Here is a 27,530-nt window from a genome sequence, read left to right on the forward strand (position 1 = left end):
TGAAAAAGCAGGCCTTCCTCTCCAAGGACGATTAAAGGCACATTCAGTAAGAGCAATGTCAACCTCAGTAGCACACTATCGTTCAGTGCCAATCCTTGACATGTGTAAAGCAGCAACATGGAGTTCTCTTCACACCTACCTTTGCAGCTCATTACTGTTTGGACAAACAGGGACGACAGGATTCAGCCTATGGACAATCTGTCTTAAAGAACTTGTTTCCAATTTAATCCCAACTCCTTCTACATCCAATCTGCTGTGATCGTCGGCTGACTCATTTTCAACAACAATACTTCACTGTTGCTTCTCTACAAAATGACTCAGCCTCTATCTTGCTAATCACCCATATGTGAGGACTAGCATCCTGCTTGACCTGGGATAAAGCAAAATTGCTTACCTTGTAATAGGTGTTATCCCAGGACAGCAGGATGTAGTCCTCACGAAACCCACCCGCCACCCCGCGGAGTTGGGTATGTTACCTTTTCTTATTCTATTTTTTGCTAAAGTTTTTGCTACATACGAGACTAAAGAGAGACACCTGTGGCAGAGAATATCATGGCATGCTGGGCATGCTCATTGGCCTCACAGGGCCAGTCAAAAGTTTCTAGAAACTTTGACAGAAAGTTTTCCCGCACTAGTGACGTCACCCATATGTGAGGACTACATCCTGCTGTCCTGGGATAACACCTATTACAAGGTAAGCAATTTTGCTTTCCAGTAAACCCAGTGTTTTTGTCTTCAGTACCTGATGTATGGCATTCTAACTATTGTTTGATCAGGAGATTTCCTTTCCTTTATTCGTTTCTGAGTTTTTACCACAGTCTTCTAGGTAAGCCCATTTGGGAAGGTAAAACTTTGCTGGGAACAACTAATTGTGGCACAGCTTGACCTTAGATATGTTCCCTGTTCATCCCACAGTAGTGTTATGGGCCCCGAGTCTGGGAAACCCACATGGGGAGTGGCATGGGACTGTAGAGCAGGACTTGGGACAAGATGAGAGCCAGTCGTCTGCCTAGCCAGCCCCCTCCCCCGCAGATTGAGCCCTTGGGTTCTGAGGGCCAATATGTTTCTTTGGCAGCAATACATCATAGTGGTCAATCCACACAGGCAAGGCTTGGAAAAGGCAGGCTGGAAACAAGGCTTGGACAAGACAGGCATAGCTGGGCAGGCTTGGCAGGCTGTACAAGGCAGACAAGGCTTGGCAGGCTGGACCAGGCAGACCTGGCTGGCAGAACAAGGCAAGGCTGGATACTAAGCAGGATCTGGAACTAGATAAGATAAGTGTGAGACAAGGCCTGGACAAGATTCTGGTACAGGCAGGACTGGAGAGTGGAACAGAAAGGATAAGACCAAGAAGGCAGACTAGGACAGGATTTGGAAAAGGCAGAAGAGGGAAACAATGAATAAAGAACACAGAAGCCTGAAGCAAGGCTTGGAACAAATAGAATAGGCCTTAAGCTCCCAAGGCAGGATACAAGAGAGAATAGGCCAAAAGCCTCAGGACAAGAAACAAGGCAGGATAGGTCCTCAGGGCAATGCAAAAGACTAGAAAGCCTTAAGACCACAATGCAAGGCAAGATAGAAAGCTCATAGGCCCTATGGTAAGGCAAGGTTGAAGGCCCATAGTCCACAAGGCAAGGCAAGATAAGAACAAGAGTCAGGTTATGGAGGCAGAAGTGACACCATGAGAAGACAAGGCTACTATGGCAAGACAGGTTTATATGGGTCTGGGACTTGGACATGGCAAGGGCAGTGAGGAGGAGATTCAAGACTAGAGGCAAGGCATACAAAGGGCCTCTGCTGGTAGGGAGACATCATGAAGGTAGGATAAAGCTGCACAACAGGTGAAATCCTAACACAAAGCTCAGGGTGTAGACTGGTGTAAGAACTAACAGAATAAAAATTGACAGTGAATGAAAATTCCATGTTCTATATAAAATATTTCAAATGAAGAAAAGTAGATTTAAATGGATATGTCATTTAACTCTTTTTAACTGTTTTACAGACTTACAAATACAAAAACTTCTATATTATAACTAAACAAATATAGAAATGATATACAAGTACGATATTTATTTCCAGTATCATCTGAGTTTTTTTTCTTGTTTGTAGTACAGATCAGTGAGGAGACTCTTTACAATACAGAGCAATAGAAAGCTAATCATTTCTGTGATAATCCAGGGTGGATATGAGTAATTCACAGCAATACAAACTTCTGATTTCTCCTAAACACTGATTCATTTCAGAAGAGGCTGTGTTTCATCATTTCTCATATCATTCTCTTGATGTAAAACTCATTTTAACTCTTTGAAATGTGTTGACAAAAATCTGCGTAATTTCAGATATACATTGGTCTCTCTCATAGGACAGTATATTTTTGTACAAACTTCAGCAGGATAATTACTTCTGATTATTAAAAAACATTGAAAGAAACTTCAGCAGCTACTTGCCATAATTTGTTCACTTCTTTGATAGCAATGATAAGATGTTGCCTGGAATAATATTGTGATCTTGCTAAGATTTGAATATTGCAGCTGTGACAAAGGGAAAACACTCCCAGAAGAAATGTTTTTTATTAGAACTGTAGAGTATCTGCCATTTTATCTAGTCCAAACTAATATTCATTGTTTTGTAATCATTTTTCTTAAATGGGCTACATATGTCTCTTATATTCTTTAAAATGTCTTCAGATTTTTGTTGAATACTAAATAATTCTATCCCACAATCTTTATGTTAAATCAAATTATTTTTCATATAATACCAAATCATGGAAGACTATTATGTTAAGAACCAAACAGCATTTAGTTTGTATTAGTTCCTTGTTCAAATCACTGATTTATTAAACATTAAATTCAGTTCCATCTATTTTAAAGGTTTTTTTGCTTTTTCAGAATAAAATCCTATTTATCTAATCAAAAATCAATTATTTTGAAAAGCCCTGTGTCAGTGGACTCTCCAAATAAGATTGCACTTTCCAATAGGGATATGAATCCTGTGCCCTATCGTCTTAACGATTTTTTCCGATTAGTGCGCACTAACCGGGAGTTAGTGCGCACTAACTCCCGTTAGTGCACACTAACAGAAAATGATACAATTTGACACTTTTCAGGTCAGTTAAGGTCAGTTTAGGAATGAATATGTATTCCTATTGGCTGCCCTCTTATTTATTCATGTTACCAAGGATCCCACTGACAACATATGGGGGATGGGATATGGAAACAGTTGGTAGCTTGACAAAAAAAAGTAATGTGATCAGTCAATGTGACTAGAACTTGTGCCCTAACCCTGATACCAGGGGTGTTGTGATCTTCCTGCACACAGTGCCCTATCCCTATTAATAACAGGAGTGTTGTGATCTTCCTGCACACAGTGCCCTATCCCTATTAATAACAGGAGTGTTGTGATCTTCCTGCACACAGTGCCCTATCCCTATTAATACCAGGAGTGTTGTGATCTTCCTGCACACAGTGCCCTAACCCTGAAACCAGGGGTGTTGTGATCTTCCTGCACACAGTGCCCTATCCCTATTAATACCAGGAGTGTTGTGATCTTCCTGCACACAGTGCCCTAACCCTGACACCAGGGGTGTTGTGATCTTCCTGCACACAGTGCCCTAACCCTGATACCAGGGGTGTTGTGATCTTCCTGCACACAGTGCCCTAACCCTGACACCAGGGGTGTTGTGATCTTCCTGCACACAGTGCCCTATCCCTATTAATACCAGGAGTGTTGTGATCTTCCTGCACACAGTGCCCTAACCCTGATATCAGGGGTGTTGTGATCTTCCTGCACACAGTGCCCTAACCCTGACACCAGGAATGTTGTGATCTTCCTGCACACAGTGCCCTATCCCTATTAATACCAGGAGTGTTGTGATCTTCCTGCACACAGTGCCCTAACCCTGATACCAGGGGTGTTGTGATCTTCCTGCACACAGTGCCATAACCCTGACACCAGGGGTGTTGTGATCTTCCTGCACACAGTGCCCTATCCCTATTAATACCAGGAGTGTTGTGATCTTCCTGCACACAGTGCCCTAACCCTGATACCAGGGGTGTTGTGATCTTCCTGCACACAGTGCCCTATCCCTATTAATACCAGGAGTGTTGTGATCTTCCTGCACACAATGCCCTATCCCTATTAATACCAGGAGTGTTGTGATCTTCCTGCACACAGTGCCCTAACCCTGACACCAGGGGTGTTGTTATCTTCCTGCACACAGTGCCCTATCCCTATTAATCCCAGGAGTGTTGTGATCTTCCTGCACACAGTGCCCTAACCCTGACACCAGGGGTGTTGTGATCATCCTCCATGCAGTGCCCTATCTGCCTGCATTACTAGTGAGAGGCTGGCTTCACAGACAGGAGGGAGCTGCCTGACCCTCACTCCTCCCTTCCCCCATGTCCCAGCCAGTGAATGGTGTGTGGGTGAGGGGGGGAGGATGGTGAAGGCTGAGACAGCTCCCTCCCTGCATTACTAGTGAGAGGCTGGCTTCTCAGACAGGGGGGAGCTGCCTGACCCTCACTCCTCCCCTCCCCCATGTCCCAGCCAGTGAATGGTGTGTGGGTGAGGGGGGGAGGATGGTGAAGCTGAGATAGCTCCCTCCCTGCATTACTAGTGAGAGGCTGGCTTCACAGACAGGGGGGAGCTTCCTGACCCTCACTCCTCCCCTCCCCCATGTCCCAGCCAGTGAATGGTGTGTGTGGGTGAGGGGGGGGGGGAGGATGGTGAGGCTGAAACAGCTCCTTCCCTGCATTACTAGTGAGAGGCTGGCTTCACAGACAGGGGGGAGCTGCCTGACCCTCACTCCTCCCCTCCCCCATGTTCCAGCCAGTGAATGGTGTGTGGGTGAGGGGGGGAGGATGTTGAAGGCTGAGACAGCTCCCTCCCTGCATTACTAGTGAGAGGCTGGCTTCACAGACAGGGGGGAGCTGCCTGACCCTCACTCCTCCGGGGTGTTGTGATCTTCTTGCACACATCCCGGTATCAGGGATAGGGCACTGCGTGCAGGAAGATCACAACACTCCTGGTATCAGGAATAGGGCACTGAGTGCAGGAAGATCACAACACCCCTGGTATTAGGGATAGGGCACTGTGTGCAGGAAGATCACAACACTCCTGGTATTAATAGGGATAGGGCACTGCATGCAGGAAGATCACAACACCCCTGGTATCAGGGATAGGGCACTAACTGACCTTTACTGACCTGGAAAGTGTCAATAATTTGTATCATTTTCTGTTAGTGTTCCTGAGTTTCCATTTCCATTTCCCATCCCCCCAACCATCACCTCAGTGGGAACCTTGGTAACATCAATAGATAAGAGGGCAGCCAGCCAATAGGAATACATATTCATTCCTAACTGACCTTTACTGACCTGGAAAGTGTCAATTTGTATCATTTTCTGTTAGTGCGCACTAGCGGGAGTTAGTGCGCACTAATGGGAGTTAGTGCGCACTAACACGATTTAACGATTTTTAACAATAACTCGTTAGAATTTCTATTGTATTGTGTTCTATAACGATTTAAGACGATATTAAAATTATCGGACGATAATTTTAATCGTTGAAAAACGATTCACATCCCTACTTTCCAATATGTCTTCTAAAAAACATATTGAAGTGGCAATAGAAACTCAATGCATAGGTTTGATTATTCTAATGTACTCATACTTTCTAATGGAAATATTTGCATGGAAAAAACAATAACAATCTCTTGAGTATTTTTTAGGGCAGGCAGTATTCATATTTATTATGAATAGTTAATGGTACACCACTTGGAAATATTGACAGATGGTATACAAATTAGATAAATAAATAAATAAATAAATGATGCAAAACCCAGCAATTATTGTTACAAATCTCACTGGTAAAAATATCCATGGAGTTTTCACTAATGCAGGCAGTGTAATTATTGCTCACATAATGATTATGATGATGTGCTCATATCATTTATCCTCACTTTTGCTTATTTCCAGTTTATAAATGAAGGCCAGCCTTGCAGAATACCAGTTAGTGAGTGTGATCTTGCTGAGTACTGTAGTGGGGTATCAAACATTTGCCCTTCTGATGTCTATTCTCAAGATGGGACTCCATGCAATGATGGTCAATCCCTCTGCTATCAAAACAATTGCCATGATCCTAACAGATATTGTCGAAAAATATTTGGCAGAAGTAAGCACTATTTTACTAAATATTTCTTTTCTTTATTGCATTCCTTTAGTCTTTGTATTTTATATGAGGGCAATTTTCAAACATCCTGCATAACTTATGCAGCAAATATGTACATAAGTTAAACAATTTTAAAGCTTTAAAAATTATCCCACCAAGTCTACCTTGCATATTACACCAGCTATTTTATATGCATAAAATGTTCATGAAAATGTAAATGCATACAGTCAAATTTTACAAAGTATATGCATAAATACAAACTCCTATCAACTTCCCTTCCAAAATACCTCCATTGTATGAAACTGAGCAATTGTCTCACACCTCTGTTTAGTTGACAGGCATGGGAGAGAGAGAGAGAGAGAGAGAGAGAGAGAGAGAGAGAGAGAGAGAGAGAGAGAGAGAGAGAAACAGAGAGCCTTGCTATAGATCCTACTCCCTAGACAGGTATTTGTATCCCCATGGTAGGCCCACCTACTAACTCGAGGTGGGGATTAGGTATGAGCGTAGGGGGTTGGGGGCCACGTTCACATTCAACATGAGACGTACGAACAGAACAGTGGTCTCTTGTGAAGATTTTATGACCTTCGGAGTGAGGAAACTCACTCCAAGAAGAGATTTGGGCAATGTTCTCTCAACCTAGCTTGATGGACACTTATGCTCCACCCCAACTCCGCCCCCTGAATAACAAATTTGCATTCACAAATCGCGTTAACGGCTGTTAGCGCGATTTGCAAATTTATCTCCCGCGGTAACTCCTTGGAAAATGACCCCCTTAGTGTGTGTAAACATATGCATGAACATGACAGACATTTAAATTTACTCACAAAGGGGTAGATTTTAAAAGGAGCGTGCATGGCTTACATGTGCGTGCGCTACCTGGCACGCACACATGTACGCCCAATTTTATAACATGCGCACGCAGGCGTATGCATGTTATAAAATCTGGGGTCAGTGCACTGCCTTCCCCCGTTCCCTACCCCCCCCACCCCACCTTCCCTTCCCCTAATCCCCCGTCCTTTCCCTCCTACCTTTTCCTTTTCCTTTCTTTTGTCACAAAACTTACTTCAGCTCTGGGGCTGAAGTAAGTTGCGCACACTGGCCGACTGCCGGCGAACGATCCCCAACACAGCGGCAAATACCCACTGTTCCAGAAGCCTCTGACCCTACCCCATCCCGCCCCCGGACCGTCCCTTTAGTAAAGCCCGGGACTTATACGAGACCCGGGGCTTTACGTGCGTCACCGGGCCTTTTGAAAATAAGCCTGTCGCGTGTAAGGCTGGTTACGTGCATAAATCCTCCAAATATACGCGTGTAACCTTTTGAAAATCCGGCCCATAGTGGGCAAGTAATTTTGTAAAAGGCCATTTCTGCATATGAAAAACTGTTCTACCTGCAGAAGTCCCTTTGAAAACTATCCCTGTTCTGCCTCTACAGTGTTTGTATATATATTGTTTCTATTAAATTGCCACCTGGATCATCTTTGATATTACTTAGCTTAGAGTTTCTATATGTGTAGTACTTCCTTTCTTGATTGGTTATGTTTAAATGTTGATGAGCTTCTGATTGGATTTGTTCCTTTTTGCTTTCCCCTATGTCTATGTTCTCTTGCTTCTTCCTATTGGTCTTTGGCCCTTTGGAATCCCTGGGAGACCATATTTACTGCTGAAAATTCAGTTTAGAACTGGCTCTTGACAAGCTTGCAGCTCTCTTGGATCCTCTGCAGGATCCTAGAAGCACAGCTCTTTTCACCTTACTTCCTTGCTTCTTTTCTTATCTATTTCCCACCATCTGCCAGTTTTTGCTATATACTGGTAGTTATAATTTCCTCTATGACTGCAGTCATCTGCCTATGATTCAGTACTCAAAGTTTCTTGACACAATTGTATTAGATCTGTTGTCTAAGCAGCTATCTTCAATACCATACCATTTTCAGTGTTAAACTGTTTATCATTCAATAAATGTTTTGGTATTAAGATCTGAGTTATCTCTGACATTTGGAAGCTAAAAAAGGAAGAGGTTTAATTGTCTGCATAGGCTCCCAAGCTAGGATATCAGGAGCTGAGGGCAGAACAGGGAAAAGAATGGGAAGGATTAAAAGAATTACTATTTGAGGAAATACTGGAAGTCTGGCTGTATATATAGACTTGTCTTCAAAGTAAAGTAAAGCATAGATCATGTGCTAGGGGTGTGCATTCGGATTGACCGCATTAGTAAAACGCAACTCATATTTTTTTTTTACTTAAAAAATTGATTCGACATAAACGATCGGATTTCCCACATATCGAACATAGATATGTTCGATATGTGGGAAATCGCGATTGTTGAGCCAAAATAAAAATATAAACCCCCTCACCCTCCTTAATCCCCCCCCCCCCCCCGACTTACCACAACTCCCTGGTGATGGAGCGAGGAGTGAGGACGCCATTTCTGCAATCCTTGGCGAGAAGCATGTGACGTCGGCGGCACGTCGAGTGACGCCGGCGTCACGTGATTCCCGGCTCGTTCGCGCCGGACGGCTCGTTCGGCCCAAAAAGAACTTTTGGCCAGCTTGGGGGGGCCTCCTGACCCCCCCAAGCTGGCCAAAAGTTCTTTTTGGGCCGAACGAGCCGTCCGGCGCGAACGAGCCGGGAATCACGTGACGCCGCGTCACTCAGACGCGACGTCACGTGATTCCCGGCAAGTTCGCGCCGGACGGCTCGTTCGGCGCGAACAAGCCGGGAATCACGTGACGCCGACGTCACGTGATTCCCGGCAAGTTCGCGCCGGACGGCTCGTTCGGCCCAAAAAGAACTTTTGGCCAGCTTGAGGGGGTCAGGAGGCCCCCCCAAGCTGGCCAAAAGTTCTTTTTGGGCCGAACGAGCCGTCCGGCGCGAACTTGCCGGGAATCACGTGACGTCGCATCTGAGTGACGCGGCGCCACGTGATTCCCGGCTCGTTCGCGCCGGACGGCTCGTTCGGCCCAAAAAGAACTTTTGGCCAGCTTGGGGGGGTCAGGAGGCCCCCCCCAAGCTGGCCAAAAGTTCTTTTTGGGCCGAACGAGCCGTCCGGCGCGAACGAGCCGGGAATCACGTGACGCCGCGTCACTCGACGTGCCACCGACGTCACATGCTTCTCGCCAAGGATTGCAGAAATGACGTCCTCACTCCTCGCTCGATCACCAGGGAGTTGTGGTAAGTCTGGGGGGGGGATTAAGGAGGGTGAGGGGGTTTAATTTTTTTTTTTGCACATATGTACATATACCCAACTCATTGGATTTTTTTTATGTCCATATTGGCCGCAAGTGGGACCCCCTTTCGGACATAAAAAATATGAACATAAAATTTTGCTCTGCACATCCCTATCATGTGCTACTGCTTGCCTGTATCCAAAAGACATTTCAGCTGTGCAAGTCTATTACTCATTCTGGAAGTACTTTCATATCCCCCTCCCATCTGTGATTTCTTCAGTAGCTTAAACCAGTGGTTCTCAACCTTTTTCCCATCATGGCACACCTGACAGACCATGTTCACATGTATGACCCGCTGTTCATTACAATTCACGGCGGAAATAAAAAAACAAAGGCCCAGTATTACTTTTATTAAGAACATAAGAACTTGCCATGCTGGGTCAGACTGAAGGTCCATCAAGCCCAGCATCCTGTTTCCAACAGAGGCCAAACCAGGCCCTAAGAACCTGGCAAGTACCCAAAGAATGTGTTAAGAATGACAAATGGAAAGATAAGTACTCTGTCTAAACAGAAATTACATACATAGTAAACATCCCATACCAAAGCAGCACCAATTTCCAGCACTCAAACAGTAATCACCTTACCTCAGAAAAGGCAACACTGAAAATATTCTCCAGTCCTTAAAACTCCAAAAGTCCTCCTATTAGGAAAATGGACCAAGCCAGGCTGCTATAGAGTCCTACACCAAAATAGTAGAAATACAAGCAGAATACTTCAGCTCAGTCACATGTGCAGACCCTCACCTAACAAAGAATAAAAAGACCATAAAGCATAACTAGAAACATGCAGACAAAAAGTGAACTGGAAACTGCAACAAGCCAGAGAAACTGTATGCAGTGTAACAAAGCAAAAAGAGAAATATCACCAGTCCTCATAAAACAAATCAAGAAATATAAAATCAATAGCAGTAAAACCATAATAAAAATATCAGAATATTTTGAAATGGCAGATGAATGGAATATCCAATAATTAAAAACTCATATCAAAAATTTCTAGATACCAATAAAATATTTCAAAATAGTAGACACAAAGATCCAATAATGAAAAATAATAAGGATAAAAAAATGCTTTGCTCTGCATAGCTGGGAATGTTTGAAATCCAGGTGCCCTGAGATTGTTTTGAATTAGCAGGAGGAGGGGTGGTTGCTTGCAACTTTCTCCTCTCTCTCTCACACTGGCTCTCAATCACACTTTCTCTCACTTACATAGCCTCTCAGTCACGCACATTTACACATGATTTTTCTATCTCACTTATATAGGCTCTTAATCACACATTTACACACATGCTGTCTGTCTTTTCACACATACACACACAGGCTTTCAATCACACAGTTACATGCATGCTGTCTCTTTCTCTCACACACATAGACTCTCATTCACGCACTTACATGCATGCTTTCTCTTACACACAGACTCTCAATCACATATTCATATGCTCTCTCACCTACACCGGCTCTCAATCACACACAGACACACATGCTCTCTCTTACTTATACACACAGGCTCTTAATCATACATACACATGATCTCTCTCACTTACCAATACAGGTTCTCAATCAATCACTTACATTCATGCTATCTCACAAACAAAGGATCTCAATCACACACACATATTCTCTTTCACACAAAAATGTTTTTAATCACACACTTACATACATGCTGTCACACACACACACGCACAGAATCTCAAACACATATGCTTTCTTGCTCACTCACTCAATCTCTATCTCTCTCTCTGCCCACCAAACTTGCGGCGGCAGCAGCCTTCTCCACATACAGCCCTCGCATCCTCGAGAAAGATGCCCCATCGACCATGGGGGCTGATGTTGCTCCTCTTTTGCTCCACGCTGTGCTGCTCATTCCTCAGGCCATGTCTCTCCTCTTTGGGCTGATGATGCCCACACTAGCATGGTCTCTTCTTCCCGCGTGTGCAGCCGCTGCATACCTCTTCCTTTTCTGGGCCGCAGGGGGCAGGAAGAAGAGACCATGGCTTTCCTGCTGCATTCCACCCAGGCTATCATCATTTTAAGCCTGGGCAGAAGATAAGTTCCTATTTTGCTGGGCCAGAGGGAGCAGCTGGGCCAGCAGGGGACCAGGAAGTGTGGTGACACACCTGCATGTGCTTGCCGGCACAATGATAACTGCCACCATTCATCATTAGCTTATAGCATGGAAGAATCTAGTTCAATAGAAAACCTGTTCAATAAAAATGCAAATGAGTCTACCCTGTCGGTGATCACTTCCACTGCTTGTAAACAGAAGCATGTGTTAACAGCGCTAGAGAAGCACTAGAGAAATTTGAAACGGACAAAACTAGTTACCCAGGGTTCCAAGATGACTGCATAACCAGAGGCTGCTGTGACAATGTGCTCCTGCTCCCCCTCAGTTGAATCCTAAGTTTATCCACCTTGATAGTCTCCTAAAATGGTCAAAGATCCTCCAAAGCATTCCCTGGCAATGATGTAGGAAGATCAGAGTGTCTGACCAAAGACGGCAATTAAGAAAACTGCGATGGAAAAGGCAGGAGCTATGGAGGAAATTATCTCTGATGGAGATACAGGCCTCTCGGGGGATACGCTGGACACAATCAGAGAGGTTATGAATAAAATTGGAACCTAGTTAAAGGATAGCTTGGACAATAAATTGAAATCTGTGGTGAATCAGATTATAAACTTAGTGGCTACTGTTTCTGAGAATTCTGCTAGGCTAAATAGCCTTCAGACCCACATAGAGGAGATTGAAATGGCGGAAACTGCTGCTGGAAAGAGATTTCATAAATTAGAAAAGCTTACCAATTATCAACTTTAAAAATTGACAGAGCAAATTGATCCCTTGCGCAGCAGCCGGCAGGGAATGTAAGACCCTGGGGAGCCCTGGTGAAACTTCACAATTAAGCGGACAGAGTCAAAGTTCTTGACTCTGATTTCTCTGACAAGATTTCTCTGCAGGACTTCAGAAAAAGCATCAAGGTTTTGCAGAGGTGAAACACCAGTTACGTGCATGTGGTGTGCAGTATGTCCTGCTATATCCAGTGAGACTAATTCTTTTTATGTTTAACTGTTTTATTATGAATTTTTTATGTATTTAGCTTTGGGGGCACCACCAAGTTTTTTATTTTGTTGTGGAGGCGGAGAGTTATGCCAGGAGTCTGCTTTCCACTGCTACTGCAGTCACTGGACTTTAAGGTGTACCCTGGCCTTTAAACATTTATTTATAAAGGGGTTTTTTAAAGTTTTTTTGTATATACCATGGCTTAGACAAGCCATCATAACAGTTTTCAGATCATAAAATACATAAAATAACAAGAACAATCCAAACCGTTTTAAACTAAGCAACAGTAATTATAAATGAACTAAAAATATAAAACAAATTCTAAGTGCTACAAAATACATTCATAATAAAATAGCACAGCTGCTAAAACATCCATAACTAAAAAATTAAAACATTGAATAAAACACAAAAAGGCTATAAGAGCATAAAATAAGTAAAAAAGATCATCTATTCACACCATATATGCCACATTGAAAAACCAGGTTTTAAGATCATGTTTAAACCTTTTAAAATCAGTTTCAAGCCTCAAACCTGTCAGTAGTGTATTCCAGAGTTTTGGTCCTGCCAGAGATACCTCTCTCTCCCTTACTTGGTTCAAACATGCTGACTGGACTGAAGGTAACGAAAGTAGGCCCTTATTAGCAGACCACAGATTTCTTTGTGGCACGTGAAGTCTAACGGCTGTATTTAACCAGTCTACTTGCTCTCCATATATGAGTTTATAAAGGATGCATAACGTTTTGAATTTAATTCGAGATTCTATGGGTAGCCAATGTAGGTCTATTAGGATAGGGGTAATGTGATCCCTCTTTCTGCTACCCATCAAAATTCATGCCGCAGCATTTTGCAGGACTTGTAAAGGGTGAATGGACGACACTGGAAGGTCTAAAAGTAGGGCATTGGGCCTATCATGCCTTGGAGGGAGATCAGGAGTTAGGGTAACGTTTTTGGCAATAGATTTGTATGGAAGGGGGGTGGAGGTTGTTGGTTGGTGTTTTGGGTCCTTTTTAGGGCTGTTATGGGAGAGTGGGTGGGCAAGAAAGGGATGGGTGGGTTGTAAGACCTAACTATATGACTCTGGACTGGCCTGGGCCACATGGGTTTCACAGCGTGCCTTTGGAGGCAATGGCTTTATTTACGGAAAAGCACTGTAGAGGCAACATAAGTCACTGAATGCTGATTCTAGGCATGAGAAGCTGGAAGAGGTCATAGCCTATTTGGGGAGAGGCCTGTACATCACGGAGTCCAGAGTTCAGTGTTGGATCGCTAGATACAAGGTCCAGCAGATGGCAGTAATCAGATGAAAAGTGAGCCCCTACTGCAATTTGGGCTCCTTATGGCCTGGTCAGGAGTATTGGGACTGTTCCGGAGGAAAGGTCATCAGACTTGGGGGGGGGGGGGGAGGTGATACAATTGATTGGGCATTATGCATACATAGGGAGAGGAGGTGCAAAGGTTGGGGGGTTGGAGTATCATAGAGGCTGGAGGTTGAGGAGTAGGAGTTGGAGATCTGGGTTGGTTTAATTAGGAGTGTGTGGGGATGGGGGGGACTTGGAAGGTGGGTTAGTGTTGGGGAAGTGGGAGTGCCTAAGGGGATAGACCTTCGGCCCCAGAATTTCTTCCTCTGGAAGATCTCATCAACCCACTCTGCACATTTTGGAGGCATGTGGGCCCTAGGAAATGTAAGGGAGAATAGTGTAAAATGAGAGCTCCCACATTTCTGTATAGGGTATTGGGTAGGGGGATGGTTGTGGGAAATTGGTTAGGAGATTGGTTAATTTAAAAAAGCAGAACAGGCTATGGTAACTACAGGTTGGCTCAAGATGTTGCTATTGTAATTGTAATGAGAGTATGTGCTACAGTGCTGGTTGAGATGATTGATTTTTATGTGCATTTCTTTTATTCACCTTGATGCCAGATGCCCAAATTAATTTAGTTTGTATTCTTTTTTAAGAAACACCAGGTTCATATAGCCATGCTGTAAGAGACATACCATACTAATAAGGAACATGAGAAATTGAAGAGAGACTGGGTGAGACAAGTCCAATATGTCTTCTATAAATCGAATAGTTGAGGAGTGTGTATTTAGTGCACAAGGCACTACCAATTAAGATTCACACTACAGTTGCAGACTCAGAGGGGAGGGTTTTAATTCTTGATTGTACGCTTCAGGGCAGGCAGATGATGCTTGTGAATGTCTATGGACTAAATAAAGGTCAGAGTATCTTTTATAAGAAACTGACTTCCGATCTGTCTGTCTATTCTGCTCAGGACATTATAGTGTGTGTTTGTGGGGCGGGAGTGCTAGGAATACTTGCTTAATCCCAGACAGGATAGGATGGGGTAAGCTGTGGGAAGAGGAGATGACTGTACTGGGCTGAATTTACTTAAGAGAAATTTGGGGTTAAAGGATGTGTGGAGACAATAAAACCCAATGGGTAGAGACTTTACTTTTTTTCAGTTTCACATCATGCTTACAGTCATATTGGCTACTTCCTTTGTTCTCTCAATTGGGTAGCGTAGACATTTTGTCGGCACCTCTATCTGATCATAGCCCTCTCTTGTTGCTGATTAAGACAGATGGGGGGGGGGGGAGGGGGCAAATGGAAGAGCCTAGAAACTTTATATGTCTTTACTGGTGTTGCGTCCGTCAGTCGCAGATGGCTGCGTCCGCTCTGCCTTACCTCTTTTTCTCCCCTTTCTCTCTCTCTCTGGGCAAGATGGCTGTCTCCAGTGGCGAGTACTGCAGGCCTTGGTGTTCTCAGACAAGCATGGGCGTCCCCATCCGCCATGCTCACTCCCATGGCCTCCTAGGGCGTGAGCGCACACATCTCTGACACTCAAATACACATCATGGCGGGAACCTCAGGGGCGGCCCCACCGCATGACGCCAATACCTCCGGGTATATCAAGCCTCCGCTTCCGCTACACCAACTAGTTAGCAAAGTCTTCGCTTCGCTACTCTGCCTGCTCTAAGTTGCCAGCTTATACGCTACCTCGCTAAGGGCCTCACTCCAGCTGAAGTTCTGGACACCCACTCCAAGGGGGTCTTTCGCTTCCTACCACCCTTCGGGGCCTCACTACCTAGACAACCACTTCTCAGGGGTCTTGTCTCTATTTTCCTTACAGGATTAGACTACCGGGTACTCGATCCTCGAGGGCCTATTCCTCTCCTATCCTGCACCACAGAACTTCGGTCCCACCATTCAACATTCAGGAAGACGCCTTCTCTCCGTGAGTACTTCTACGAACCGATGCTCCAACTCCACCTACCAGCTGCGGCATTGCCCGCTCTGTGGACTCCTGCTATCATGAACATCTGGGTGATACTACACTACTGTGCCTGTTGAACGTATTGGCACCTCGTGGATCAGTGCATTACCTTCCTACTTTACTATCTCTACGGCAGTATAATAAAGACTTTATCCATACTGTGTCTGCTAACTGCTCAGCCAATCACAGTGGTTCCCCACGGGGCCCCTCCATGAAGGCAGAGTCATCTCCACTTTGACCAAGGGTCCACAATGCCTCAAACACAACTGGGACAAGAGAATTTTCAAGATATGGTTAATGAAGCTATTCAGGAATTTAGTCAAGAGTATTCACCTATGGAGTATAATGCATTAGTACTATGGAAGATGCTCAAGGCAGTTCTGCGGTGGAAGATTATTGGGTTCACAAGTCACCTAAATTAGTTACGGATTAAATGTGAGTCATCCCTAGAAAAAAAAAGGTTGGAGCAGCGGTACAAGGAGAGAAGCTCATGGAAGATATAGAGGGAGCTCCAATATTAACAAGTAGAATTGGATAGCTTGCAGATTTTAAAACAAAAATATTAAGAAAATGCCAATAAAATTGGGACTTTTTTGGCTAGGATACTGTGGAAGAGACAGGTCACTAATATGTAGAGATGTGAATCGTGTGATCGATCGTCTTAATGATCAATTTCGGCTGGGAGGGGGAGGGAATCGGATCGTCGCAGTTTGGGTTTTTTAAATATCGTGTAAATCGTGTAAATCGAAAACCGGCACACTAAAACATCCCTAAAACCCACCCCAACCCTTTAAAATAAATCCCCCACCCTCCCGAACCCCCCCCCCCCAAATGCCTTAAATTACCTGGGGTCCAGTGGGGGGGAGGGCGGGAAAACCGGCACACTAAAACAACCCTAAAACCCACCCCGACCCTTTAAAATAAATACCCCACCCTCCCGAACCCCCCCAAAATGCCTTAAATTACCTGGGGTCCAGAGGAAGGGTCCCGGTGTGATCTTTTACTCTCGGACCTCCTGTGCATTGTAGAAATGGCGCCGGCGCTATGTTTGACCTGTCATATGACAGGGCAAAGGTAGCGCCGGCGCCATTTTGTTTTTTTGTCCCCCGATGGCAGGAGCGTAGGAGATCGCTCCCGGACCCCTGCTGGACTTTTGGCAAGTCTTGTGGGGGTCAGGAGGCCCCCCCAAGCTGGCCAAAAGTCCCTGGGGGTCCAGCGGGGGTCCGGGAGCGATCTCCTATGCTCGTGACGTCGGGGGAACAGGAACCAAAATGGCGCCGGCGCTACCTTTGCCCTGTCATATGGCAGGTCAAACGTAGCGCCGGCGCCATTTCTACAATGCACAGGAGGTCCGAGAGTAAAAGATCACACCGGGACCCTTCCTCTGGACCCCAGGTAATTTAAGGCATTTTGGGGGAGTTCGGGAGGGTGGGGGATTTATTTTAAAGGGTCGGGGTGGGTTTTAGGGTTGTTTTAGTGTGCCGGTTTTCCCGCCCTCCCCCTTCCCCTGATTTACGATTTTTTGACGATAAATCGGGGGAATTGTTATTGTATCGCGGCTCTAACGATTTTTGACGATTTAAAATATATCGGACGATATTTTAAATCGTCAAAAAACGATTCACATCCCTACTAATATGATTCCTTAATTGCATACCATATTGGGGACATTAAGAACATAAAAACATAAGAACATGCCATACTGGGTCAGACCAAGAGTCCATCAAGCCCAGCATCCTGTTTCCAAAAGTGGCCAGTCCAGGCCATAAGAACCTGGCAAGTACCCAAAAACTAAGTCTATTCCACGTTACTGTTGCTAGTAATAGCAGTGGCTATTTTCTAAGTCAACTTAATTAAAAGCAGGTAATGGACGTCTCCTCCAAGAACTTATCCAATCCTTTTTTAAACACAGCTTCACTAACTGCACTAGCCACATGTTACGCCAGAGGTGGACCCTTGGGCTGAGGTGGAGTTGACGCAACCCATAGGTAGGGGCCTACGGGTCCCCACCGTCGGCAGGCGGAGTGGGCTAATGAACAGAGGCCAGCTGGAGCTTCACCAATTCCAGCCCTTGTCCCCTATGAGTTGAGCCTTTGGGTGCCGGGGCCGGCTGGACTTAGGTGGGCCTCTGAATGTAGTCGATGTAGAGATTGGTTCAGCCCAGAGCAGCAGGTGTGAGATGGTATAGTCTTACGCTGGACAAGGTAGTGTCCTGGAAACTCAGGCGCCAAAGGAATGGAGCCAGACAGGGGGCACCCGAGCAACAGCAAGCCGAAGCCTGAATAGACCAAGTCCAGGAGGTAAGCTTGAGAAGCGTCAAGGGACAGGCTTGAGTCAGGGCTGGCAGCAATCCAGAGGTGGTGACAAGCAACTCTGAGGTCTGATCATGGAGATAGTCAAGTATAGTCAAACGATGCGGAGAGGTGGGTCTGGAGATAGGCAGTACTGTAGTCAGGCAAAGCAGAGGTCTGGGTCTGGGGATAGGCAAGAGCGTATTCAGGTGAAGAAGAGGTCCGGGCTTGGAGAGAGTCAATGGTGAGGTCAGGTGAAGCAGAGATCTGGGCTTGGAGAGAGTCAATGGCGTGGTCAGGCGAAGCAGAGGTCCGGGCTTGGAGAGAGTCAATGGTGGAGTCAGGCGAAGCAGAGGTCCGGGCTTGAGGGAGTCAATGGTGTGGTCAGGCGAAGCAGAGGTCCAGGCTGGAGGGAGTCAATGGTGTGGTCAGGCGAAGTAGAGGTCCGGGCTTGGAGAGAGTCAATGGCGTGGTCAGGCAAATCAGAGTCGAAGTCCGTGTAGGCAATCCGAGGTATGGAGCAAGACAAGAACAAAGAGACAGGAACCAGGAACAAGTAACAGGAACGTAGGAGAGAGACGAATCTCTGGGAGGCAACGAGTATTCGACCAGCGAGGAGACCTGTTGCAAAGGCAAAGCTAGAGAGCAGAGCCTGCGCTTAAATACCGAAGTTCCACTGACATCATCATCCAAATCCGCGGCTAGGTTCCTGCCACTGTCTCTACTTACACATCCGTGATGCACGCACACGCCTAGGGAGGGGCACGGCGATGAGAAGAAGCGTCTCTCCGCAGGCCACATGGAGAAGCCCAATGAAAAGCAATGGACGTGGTGGCTGGACTGGGAATGCTGGGGACTGCAGCTGGGCCGGGGTTACCAGAGGAAGCCCAAGGATGGAGCTGACAGCCCACTACTGCAAGCGAGGAGGAACCAGGGGCTGGAGTCACAGTATAAAGGTGAGGAGGCCATGCCGTGGATATGCCACGGATGGCACGCGTAACACCACATCCTCTGGCAACAAATTCCATAGTTTAATTGTGCGTTGAGTGAAAAAGAACTTTCTCCGATTAGTTTTATATGTGTCACATGCTAACTTCATGGAGTGCCCCCTAGTCTTTCTGTTATCCGAAAGAGTAAATAACCAATTCACATTTACCCATTCTAGACCTCTCATGATTTTAAACACCTCTATCATATACCCTCTCAGCCATCTCTTCTCCATTGTCAAGGTAAGTGTAAAACATTGATAAGACAGGCGAAGAGAGAATTTGAAATGAAGTTGGCCATAGAGGCAAAAACTCATAATAAAAACTTTTTTAAATATATCCAAAGCAAGAAACCTGTGAGGGAGTCGGTTGGACCATTAGATGACAGAGGGGTTAAAGGGGCTCTTAGGGAAGATAAGGCCATTGCAGAAAGACTAAATGAATTCTTTGCCTCCGTGTTTACTAATCAGGATGTTGGGGAGATACCAGTTCCAGAGATGGTTTTCAGGGGTGATGAGTCAGACGAACTGAACAAAATCACTGTGAACCTGGAAGATGTAGTAGGCCAGATTGACAAACTAAAGAGTAGCAAATTACCTGGACCGGATGCTATGCATCCTAGGGTTCTGAAGGAACTCAAAAATGAAATTTCTGATCTATTAGTTAAAATTTGTAACCTATCATTAAAATCATCCATTGTACCTGAAGACTGGAGGGTGGCCAATGTAATCCCAATATTTAAAAAAGGCTCCAGAGGCGATCCGGGTAACTATAGACCAGTGAGCCTGACTTCAGTACCGGGAAAAATAGTGGAAACTATTCTCAAGATCAAAATCGTAGAGCTTATAGAAAAACATGATTTAATGGGACACAGTCAACATGGATTTACCCAAGGGAAGTCTTGCCTAACAAATCTGCTTCATTTTTTTGAAGGGGTTAATAAACATGTGGATAACGGTGAACCAGTAGATATAGTGTATTTGGATTTTCAGAAGGCGTTTGACAAAGTCCCTCAAGAGAGGCTTCTACAAAAACTAAAAAGTCATGGGATAGGAGGCAATGTCCTTTCGTGGATTACAAACTGGTTAAAAGACAGGAAACAGAGAGTAGGATTAAATGGTCAATTTTCTCAGTGGAAAAGGGTAAACAGTGGAGTGCCTCAGGGATCTGTACTTGGACCGGTGCTTTTCAATATATATATAAATGATCTGGAAAGGAATTCGATGAGTGAGGTTATCAAATTTGCGGATGATACAAAATTATTCAGAGTAGTTAAATTACAAGTAGACTGTGATACATTACAGGAGGACCTTGCAAGACTGGAAGATTGGGCATCCAAATGGCAGGTGAAATTTAATGTGGACAAGTGAAAGGTGTTTCATATAGGGAAAAATAACCCTTGCTGTAGTTACACGATGTTAGGTTCCATATTAGGAACTACCACCCAGGAAAAAGATCTAGGCATCATAGTGGATAATACTTTAAAATCGTCGGCTCAGTGTGCTGCAGCAGTCAAAAAAGCAAATAGAATGTTAAGAATTATTAGGAAGGGAATGGTTAATAGAACGGAAAATGTCATAATGCCTCTGTATCGCTCCATGGTGAGACTGCACCTTGAATACTGTGTATGATTCTGGTCGCCGCATCTCAAAAAAGATATAGTTGCGATAGAGAAGGTACAGAGAAGGGCAACCAAAATGATAAAGGGGGTGGAACAGCTACCCTATGAGGAAAGGCTGAAGAGGTTAGGGCTGTTCAGCTTGGAGAAGATAAGGCCAAGGCTTAGGGGGGGATATAATAGAGGTCTTTAAGATCATGAGAGGTCTTGAATGAGTGGATGTGACTCGGTTATTTATACTTTCGGATAATAGAAGGACTAGGGGGCATTCTATGAAGTTAGCAAGTAGCACATTTAAGCTCTGGAATTTGTTGCCAGAGGATGTGGTTAGTGCAGTTAATGTAGCTGGGTTCAAAAAAGGTTTGGATAAGTTCTTGGAGGAGAAGTCCATTAATGGCTATTAATCAATTTTACTTAGGGAATATCCACTGCTATTAATTGCTTCAGTAGCATGGGATCTTCTTAGTGTTTGGGTAATTGCCAGGTTCTTGTGCCCTGATTTTGGCCTCTGTTGGAAACAGGATGCTGGGCTTGATGGACCCTTGGTCTGACCCAGAATGGCAATTTCTTATGTTCTTATGTTCTTAAGCTGAAAAGTCCTAACCTCTTTAGTCTTTCCCCATAGGGGAGCTGTTCCATCTCCTTTATCATTTTGGTTGCCCTTCTCTGTACCTTCTCCATCGCAACTATATCTTTTCTGAGCTGTGGCGACCAGAATTGTACACAGTATTCAAGGTGCAGTCTCACCATGGAGCGATACAGAGGCATTATGACATTTTCCGTTTTATTCACTATTCCATTTCTAATAATTCCCAACATTCTGTTTGCTTTTTTGATTGCTGCAGCACACTGAACCGATGATTTCAATGTGTTATCCACTATGACTGATGCCTAGATCTCTTTCTTGGGTGGTAGCTCCTAATATCGAACCTAACATTGTCTAACTATCAGGGATGTGCAGACCAAAAGTTTATGTTCATAAGTCCATAAGTCAAAAGGGGGGGTCAATTTCGGTCAATATGGACATATGGAGAATTCCATAAGTTGAGTCTATGTCCATATGTGCACCGATTCCCTAAATAAAAATTTAAACCCCTCACCCTCCTTAATCCCCCCCAAGACTTACCAAAACTCCCTGGTGGTCTAGCGGGGAGTCAGGACGCCATTTCTGAACTCCTTTGCGAGGAGCACGTGACGTCGGCATCACGTCGGAGTGACGCCGACGTCACGTGATTCCCCTCGGGTTCGCTCCGGGACCCTCGTTGGACCCAAAAGTTCCTTTTGGGTCCAACAAGGGTTGGACTCCCCGCTAGACCACCAGGGAGTTTTGGTAAGTCTTGGGGGGGGATTAAGGAGGGTGAGGGGTTTAAATTTGTATTTAGGATCAACAATCGCGATTTCCAACGTATTCAACATAGCTATGTTGAATAAGATGGAAATCCGATCGTTTTCGCCTCATCACTTTTTTAAGTTAAAAAAAAAAATTAGTTGCGTTTTACCTATAAGTTCAAAACGAATGCACACCCCTACTAACTATAGCATGTGTTATTTTTCCCTATATGCATCACCTTGCACTTATCCACTTTAAATTTCTTCTGCCATTTCGATGCGCAATTTTCCAGTCGCACAAGATCTTCCTGCAATCCATCAGAATCTGCTTGTGGTTTAACTACTCTGAACAATTTTGTAGCATCTGCAAATTTGATTACCTCACACATCGTATTTTTTTCCAGATCAATTATAAATATTGAAAGCACGGGTCCCAATACAGATCCCTGAGGCACTCCACTGCCCATTCGTTCCACTGAGAAAATTGTCCATTTGATCTACTCTCTGTTTTCTGTCTTTTAGCCAGTTTTTAATCCACGAAAGGACATCGCCACCTATCCCATGACTTTTTACTTTTCCTAGAAGCCTCTCATGAGGAACGTTGTCAAATGCCTTCTGAAAATACAAATACACTACATCCACCAGTTCACCTTTATCTACATGTTTATTAACTCCTTCAAAAAAGTGAAGCAGATTTGTGAGGCAGGACTTGCCTTGGGTACAGCCATGCTGACTTTGTTCCATTAAACCATGTCTTTCTATATGTTCTGTGATTTTGATATTTAGAACACTTTCGAATATTTTTCATGGCACTGAAGTCAGGCTAATTGGTCTGTAGTTTCCTGGATCGCCCCTGGAGCCCTTTTTAAATATACCAGTCTTCTGGTACGATGGATGATTTTAATGATAGGTTACACATTTTTACTAATAGGTATGAAATTTCATTTTTTAGTTCCTTCAGAACCCTGGAGTGTATACCATCTGGTCCAAGTTATTTACTACTCTTCAGTTTGTCAATCAGCCTACCACACCTTCTATGTTCACCGTGAATTGGTTCAGTCCACATGAATCATTACCCATGAAAACCTTCTCCGGTACGGGTACCTCCCCAACATCCTTTTCAGTAAACACTGAAGCAAAGAAATAATTTAATCTTTATCCCAGGACAAGCAGAATGATAGTCCTCACATATGAATGACATCATCGATGGAGCCCTATTACGAAAAACGTCTGTCAAAGTTTCTAGAAACTTTTGACTGGCATACTGAGCCCACTGAGCATGCCCAGCATGCCATGATCCCTGCAGCCATAGGAGTCTCCCTTCATTCTCTTTTTTTCCACGTTGCTGGAAGCCTCGCGTTACAGGAGCTCTGTGAGTTTTTCACACTAATTTTCCTTACGGAAAAAAATATTATTTCTGTCATAAAACACCATATTCAGGTCTCCCTTCGACATCTCATTCGGTGAGTACTAAAATTGTCGACATTTTTTGTCTGTTCCTGTTACCTCACTCATTATCCGCAGGCCATCGACCGTTACCCGGCCTTGATTCAATCATGACCACTGGTTTTAAAAATGTCCGAGTTGCCCCCGAATGATGTCCATAACAGATCCGCATGACATCTGTGTACTTTGCCTGGGATCAGGCCACGATGTCCGAGCATGTTCCACCTGTGCTCAAATGACGCCAAAGGGCAGGCGTGCCCGGCTAGATAAGATGCAGGAACTTTTCAAAAACACCACTCCATCTTCACAGTTGTCACCAAAGAAAATTCCTGCCTCCTCTGAAAAACATCGAGGAAAGAAAAGATCCGGTGAACATCCGTCTCCATCCCCTTCGGGATCGTCAATCTCATCGTCCTCAATATCGACTAAAGAGCATCGAGAGAAGCGACACCATCATCATCGTCCAACAGGAGCACCGGTTACCGTGTCAGCATCGATAGACATCGAGCCGATGATGAAGCGGGTCAGAGTACAAGAGCTGTCATTAGAGATGTGAATCGGAACCGGAATCGGTTCCAATTCCGGTTCCGATTCACATGTGGGTGTTTTCATCGGGCCTGATCGCGGTTTTGTTTATCGACTGCACCCAAGCCGATAAACAAAAAACCCACTCCAACCCTTTAAAACTAATCCCTTTGCTTCCCCCACCCTCCCGACCCCCCCAAGACTTACCAAAACTCCCTGGTGGTCCAGCGGGGGTCCTGGAGCCATCTCCTGCACTCGGGCCGTCGGCTGCCGGTATTCAAAATGGTGCCGATAGCCTTTGCCCTTACTATGTCACAGGGGCTACCGGTGACATTGGTCGGCCCCTGTCACATGGTAGGAGCACAAGATGGTGCCAGATGTCCATTGCTCCTACCATGTGACAGGGGCTGACCAATGGCACCGGTAGCCCCTGTGACATAGTAAGGTCAAAGGCTATCGGCACCATTTTGAATACTAGCAACCGACGGCGTGAGTGCAGTAGATGCTCCCGGACTCCCGCTGGGCCACCAGGGAGTTTTGGTAAGTCTTGGGGGGTCAGGAGGGTGGGGGGTTGTAGTTAATTAAATTTTAGCCAGGAAATGAATAAGAATGAAATGCATGAACGGATCGAGGCCCCCCCTTGCCGAATGCAACGTATCTGCCCCCCCCCACAAATACGAATACTGAATGCAACGTATGTGGTCCCTCTGCACATCCCTACAAGAAACCCATCCCTGAAGGAATTATACAGGGATGATAAATAGACAAGGATTGCTATCATATAATGAAAAATAAATAAATAAAAAGTTCTTGATTTAAGAGAATTTTTCAAGTGAAAACACTTCTTGAATTATAGAATTTTTAAATTGCCTTCAATGTTGTTAATCATTATAAAAATAGGAATTTATTTGTAATTTATATTTTGCAAAAATTGTTTTAAATATAGCAAGTAGAATTTTGCAACTGCAAACATACATATTTAATAGGATGCATAGTTTATCTTTTGCAGTTGTATACTGACTTTATTGGTTCTGTACATGACATAACTATTAGTGATCCAAAATAATAATTCTACCACTATGTAAATGTTATGCCACTTAAATATAAAAAATACAACAAATATGTATACTAATGAGCAAGTTATATTCTGATATATAGGACCATCATTGCTAATAGCTTTTACAGTGGCACATTAGTCACAAGCGCCCAATAAAATATAATCATTGGTCCTTTGAAATTTCTTATTATTTATTAAAAATGTTTTTATAAACTTGCAGATAAAAATTATACATATCTCAATATAATAGTGGTCTCTTTAAATTATATGAATTGCATTTATATTGCAAAGGTCGAACATTGATTTTGATGACATGGCTTAAACCCTGTAAAAACATTGCCAAGACCCGACACAGTCCATGTTTTGAAAGATGACACTTTCTACTTCAGGGGAATCAGTATTGTCCAACATGCTGAGGTAGATCTTCAAAAAATACGCGCGCACGTACTTTTGTTCACGCCACTGGCACGAACAAAAGTACACCAGACTTTATAAGATACGCACGTAGCCACACGTATCTTATAAAATCCGGGGTCAGCGCGTGCAAGGCTGCACAAAATCGGCAGCCTGCGCGCGCCAAGCCTCGCAGCCTGCCGCAGTTCCCTCCGAGGCCGCTCTGAAATCGGAGCGGCCTCGGAGTGAACTTTCCTTCCGCATCCCCCCACCTTCCCCTCCCTTCCCCTATCTACCCCACCTCCCAGCCCTACCTAACTCCCCCCCTACCTTTGTTCGGCAAGTTACGCCTGCTTGAAGCAGGCGTAACTTGCGCGCGCTGCCCCGGCATCCCCCGGCACAGGCCGCAGTGCCGGGGGACTCGGGACCACCCTCCCGGCCCGCCCCCGAACCGTCACCACGCCCCCCGACCCGCCCCAGACCACCCCTGCCCCCAGACACGTCCCCGGACACGCCCCCTCCTGCCCCTTTTACGAAGCCCCGGGACTTACGAGCATCCCGGGGCTTTGCGCTCACCGGCGGCCTATGTAAAATAGGCGCGCCAGCGCGCGAGTGCCCTGCGCGCGTAAATCCGGGAGGATTTACGCGTGCAGGGGTTTTAAAATCTACCCCAAAATGTTTTCTACATTTGGAATATATTTATTTACTTATTTTATTTATTTAACATTTTTTATATACCGTCGCTCAAAAATCTATTATATATATATATTATATATATTTTCTCACAGGACAAGCAGGATGGTAGTCCTCACAAATGGGTGACATCGAGGATGGAGCCCTGTACGGAAAACTTTTCTGTCAAAGTTTCAACAAGCTTTGACTGACACTGGCACACTGGGTGCACTGAGCATGCCCAGCCTGCAATTATCCCTGTGAGCCACAGGTGTCTCCCTCAGTCTTCTTTTTTCCGCTCTGCAGTCAGCATAGCGGTTGGAGCTCTGTGAGGATTTTTTAACTAATTACCTCATGGAAACACTTAACTTTTCACTTCAAAAAACACTTTTCCCTGCACAGGTCTCCCTCCGCGTACGTTTTTACGACGCTCGGTGAGTACTAATTCTTATTTTTCGGTCGGTTCCTGTCACTATCTTAAGGCTGTTAACTGACTGAAGCCTTCCCTTCCCCCATTTTTCAGTTAGCTTTAAACAGCTTGCGAGTATCTCTGTGACACTCTGCTTGCTTATGCTAGTGGGGTAGGGATTTTTTCCTTAACTTTAGGACTTCTGTAGCTTCAAGTCCTTCGTTCCCTGGTACCCTCACGCAGTCGATACCCTATCGCTACACCGGGACCCTCCTAAACCGCCCTGGGCTTTTATATGTCATCAGCGCCCCTCCCCCCACGGTGCCCTGATGCCTTTATCCATGTTTTTTGCTTTTCAGTGCTACCAGGCTTTTTCCTCCTACGCACTGTTTTTTTTCCTTGGGCTTCCTCGGTGCCGTCCCTACCCGGATGCATGCCATTGACGCACATGCTGTTAGTCACTGCCATGCATACTCGGGTCGCCGCCACCGCTGCCCGAGACACTTTTTAACGATCCCAGGGTCACTTCATCGATGCCACCCCCCCTTTTGGGGATGCCATCGATGCCCCATCCTCCCCACCGATGTCCAGCCCTTTTCCATCGGTGGGCATTGGTGCCACATCGATTCGTCGGTGGGCATCGATGCCGGATGGTCCCCATCGGTGGACATCGGTGCCGGATGGTCCCCATCGATGGACATCGGTGCCGGATGGCTTGTCCGTCGATGGCATTGGTGCCGGATGGCCGTCCGTCGATGGCATCGGTGCCGGGTCCTTTTGCATCGATGGACACCGATGCCCAGGTGTTTCATCCATGGGCATCTATGTTAGAATGCATCCATCGAGGGCAGTCGATGCCAGGCTGCTCCCATCGGTGAAATTCGATGCCCAGGTGGGTCCCATCGGTGGGTATCCATGCCGGCTCGATTCCGTGGATGGGCGTTGATGCCAATGCCAGCCTTATGGCTGGCATCGATGCCCATGCCGATTCCAGGACTGGCGTTGATGCCGGGATGGAATTCATCGACTGGGAGATCCATGCCATCGATTCCATACGTGTCCATATCGATGCCACCGACACACGTGTCT

The 27,530-nt window shown here is 45.2% G+C and overlaps 1 protein-coding gene across 1 annotated transcript in view; it reads left to right on the top strand.

Moving 5' to 3' along the window:
- Positions 1-27,530, top strand: part of LOC115092767 (disintegrin and metalloproteinase domain-containing protein 9-like) — a gene marked incomplete at its 3' end in the record, with an annotated part of 1,804,538 nt that overhangs the window by 1,602,823 nt on the left and 174,185 nt on the right. The window contains exon 14 of the mRNA XM_029604071.1: positions 5,973-6,168. Coding sequence (XP_029459931.1) covers positions 5,973-6,168 — 196 coding nt within the window. The remainder of the gene's footprint in view (positions 1-5,972; positions 6,169-27,530) is intronic.

Source organism: Rhinatrema bivittatum, chromosome 5 (genome assembly GCF_901001135.1).
Source record: "Rhinatrema bivittatum chromosome 5, aRhiBiv1.1, whole genome shotgun sequence".
In the NCBI taxonomy this organism is placed as follows: Eukaryota; Metazoa; Chordata; class Amphibia; order Gymnophiona; family Rhinatrematidae; genus Rhinatrema; species Rhinatrema bivittatum.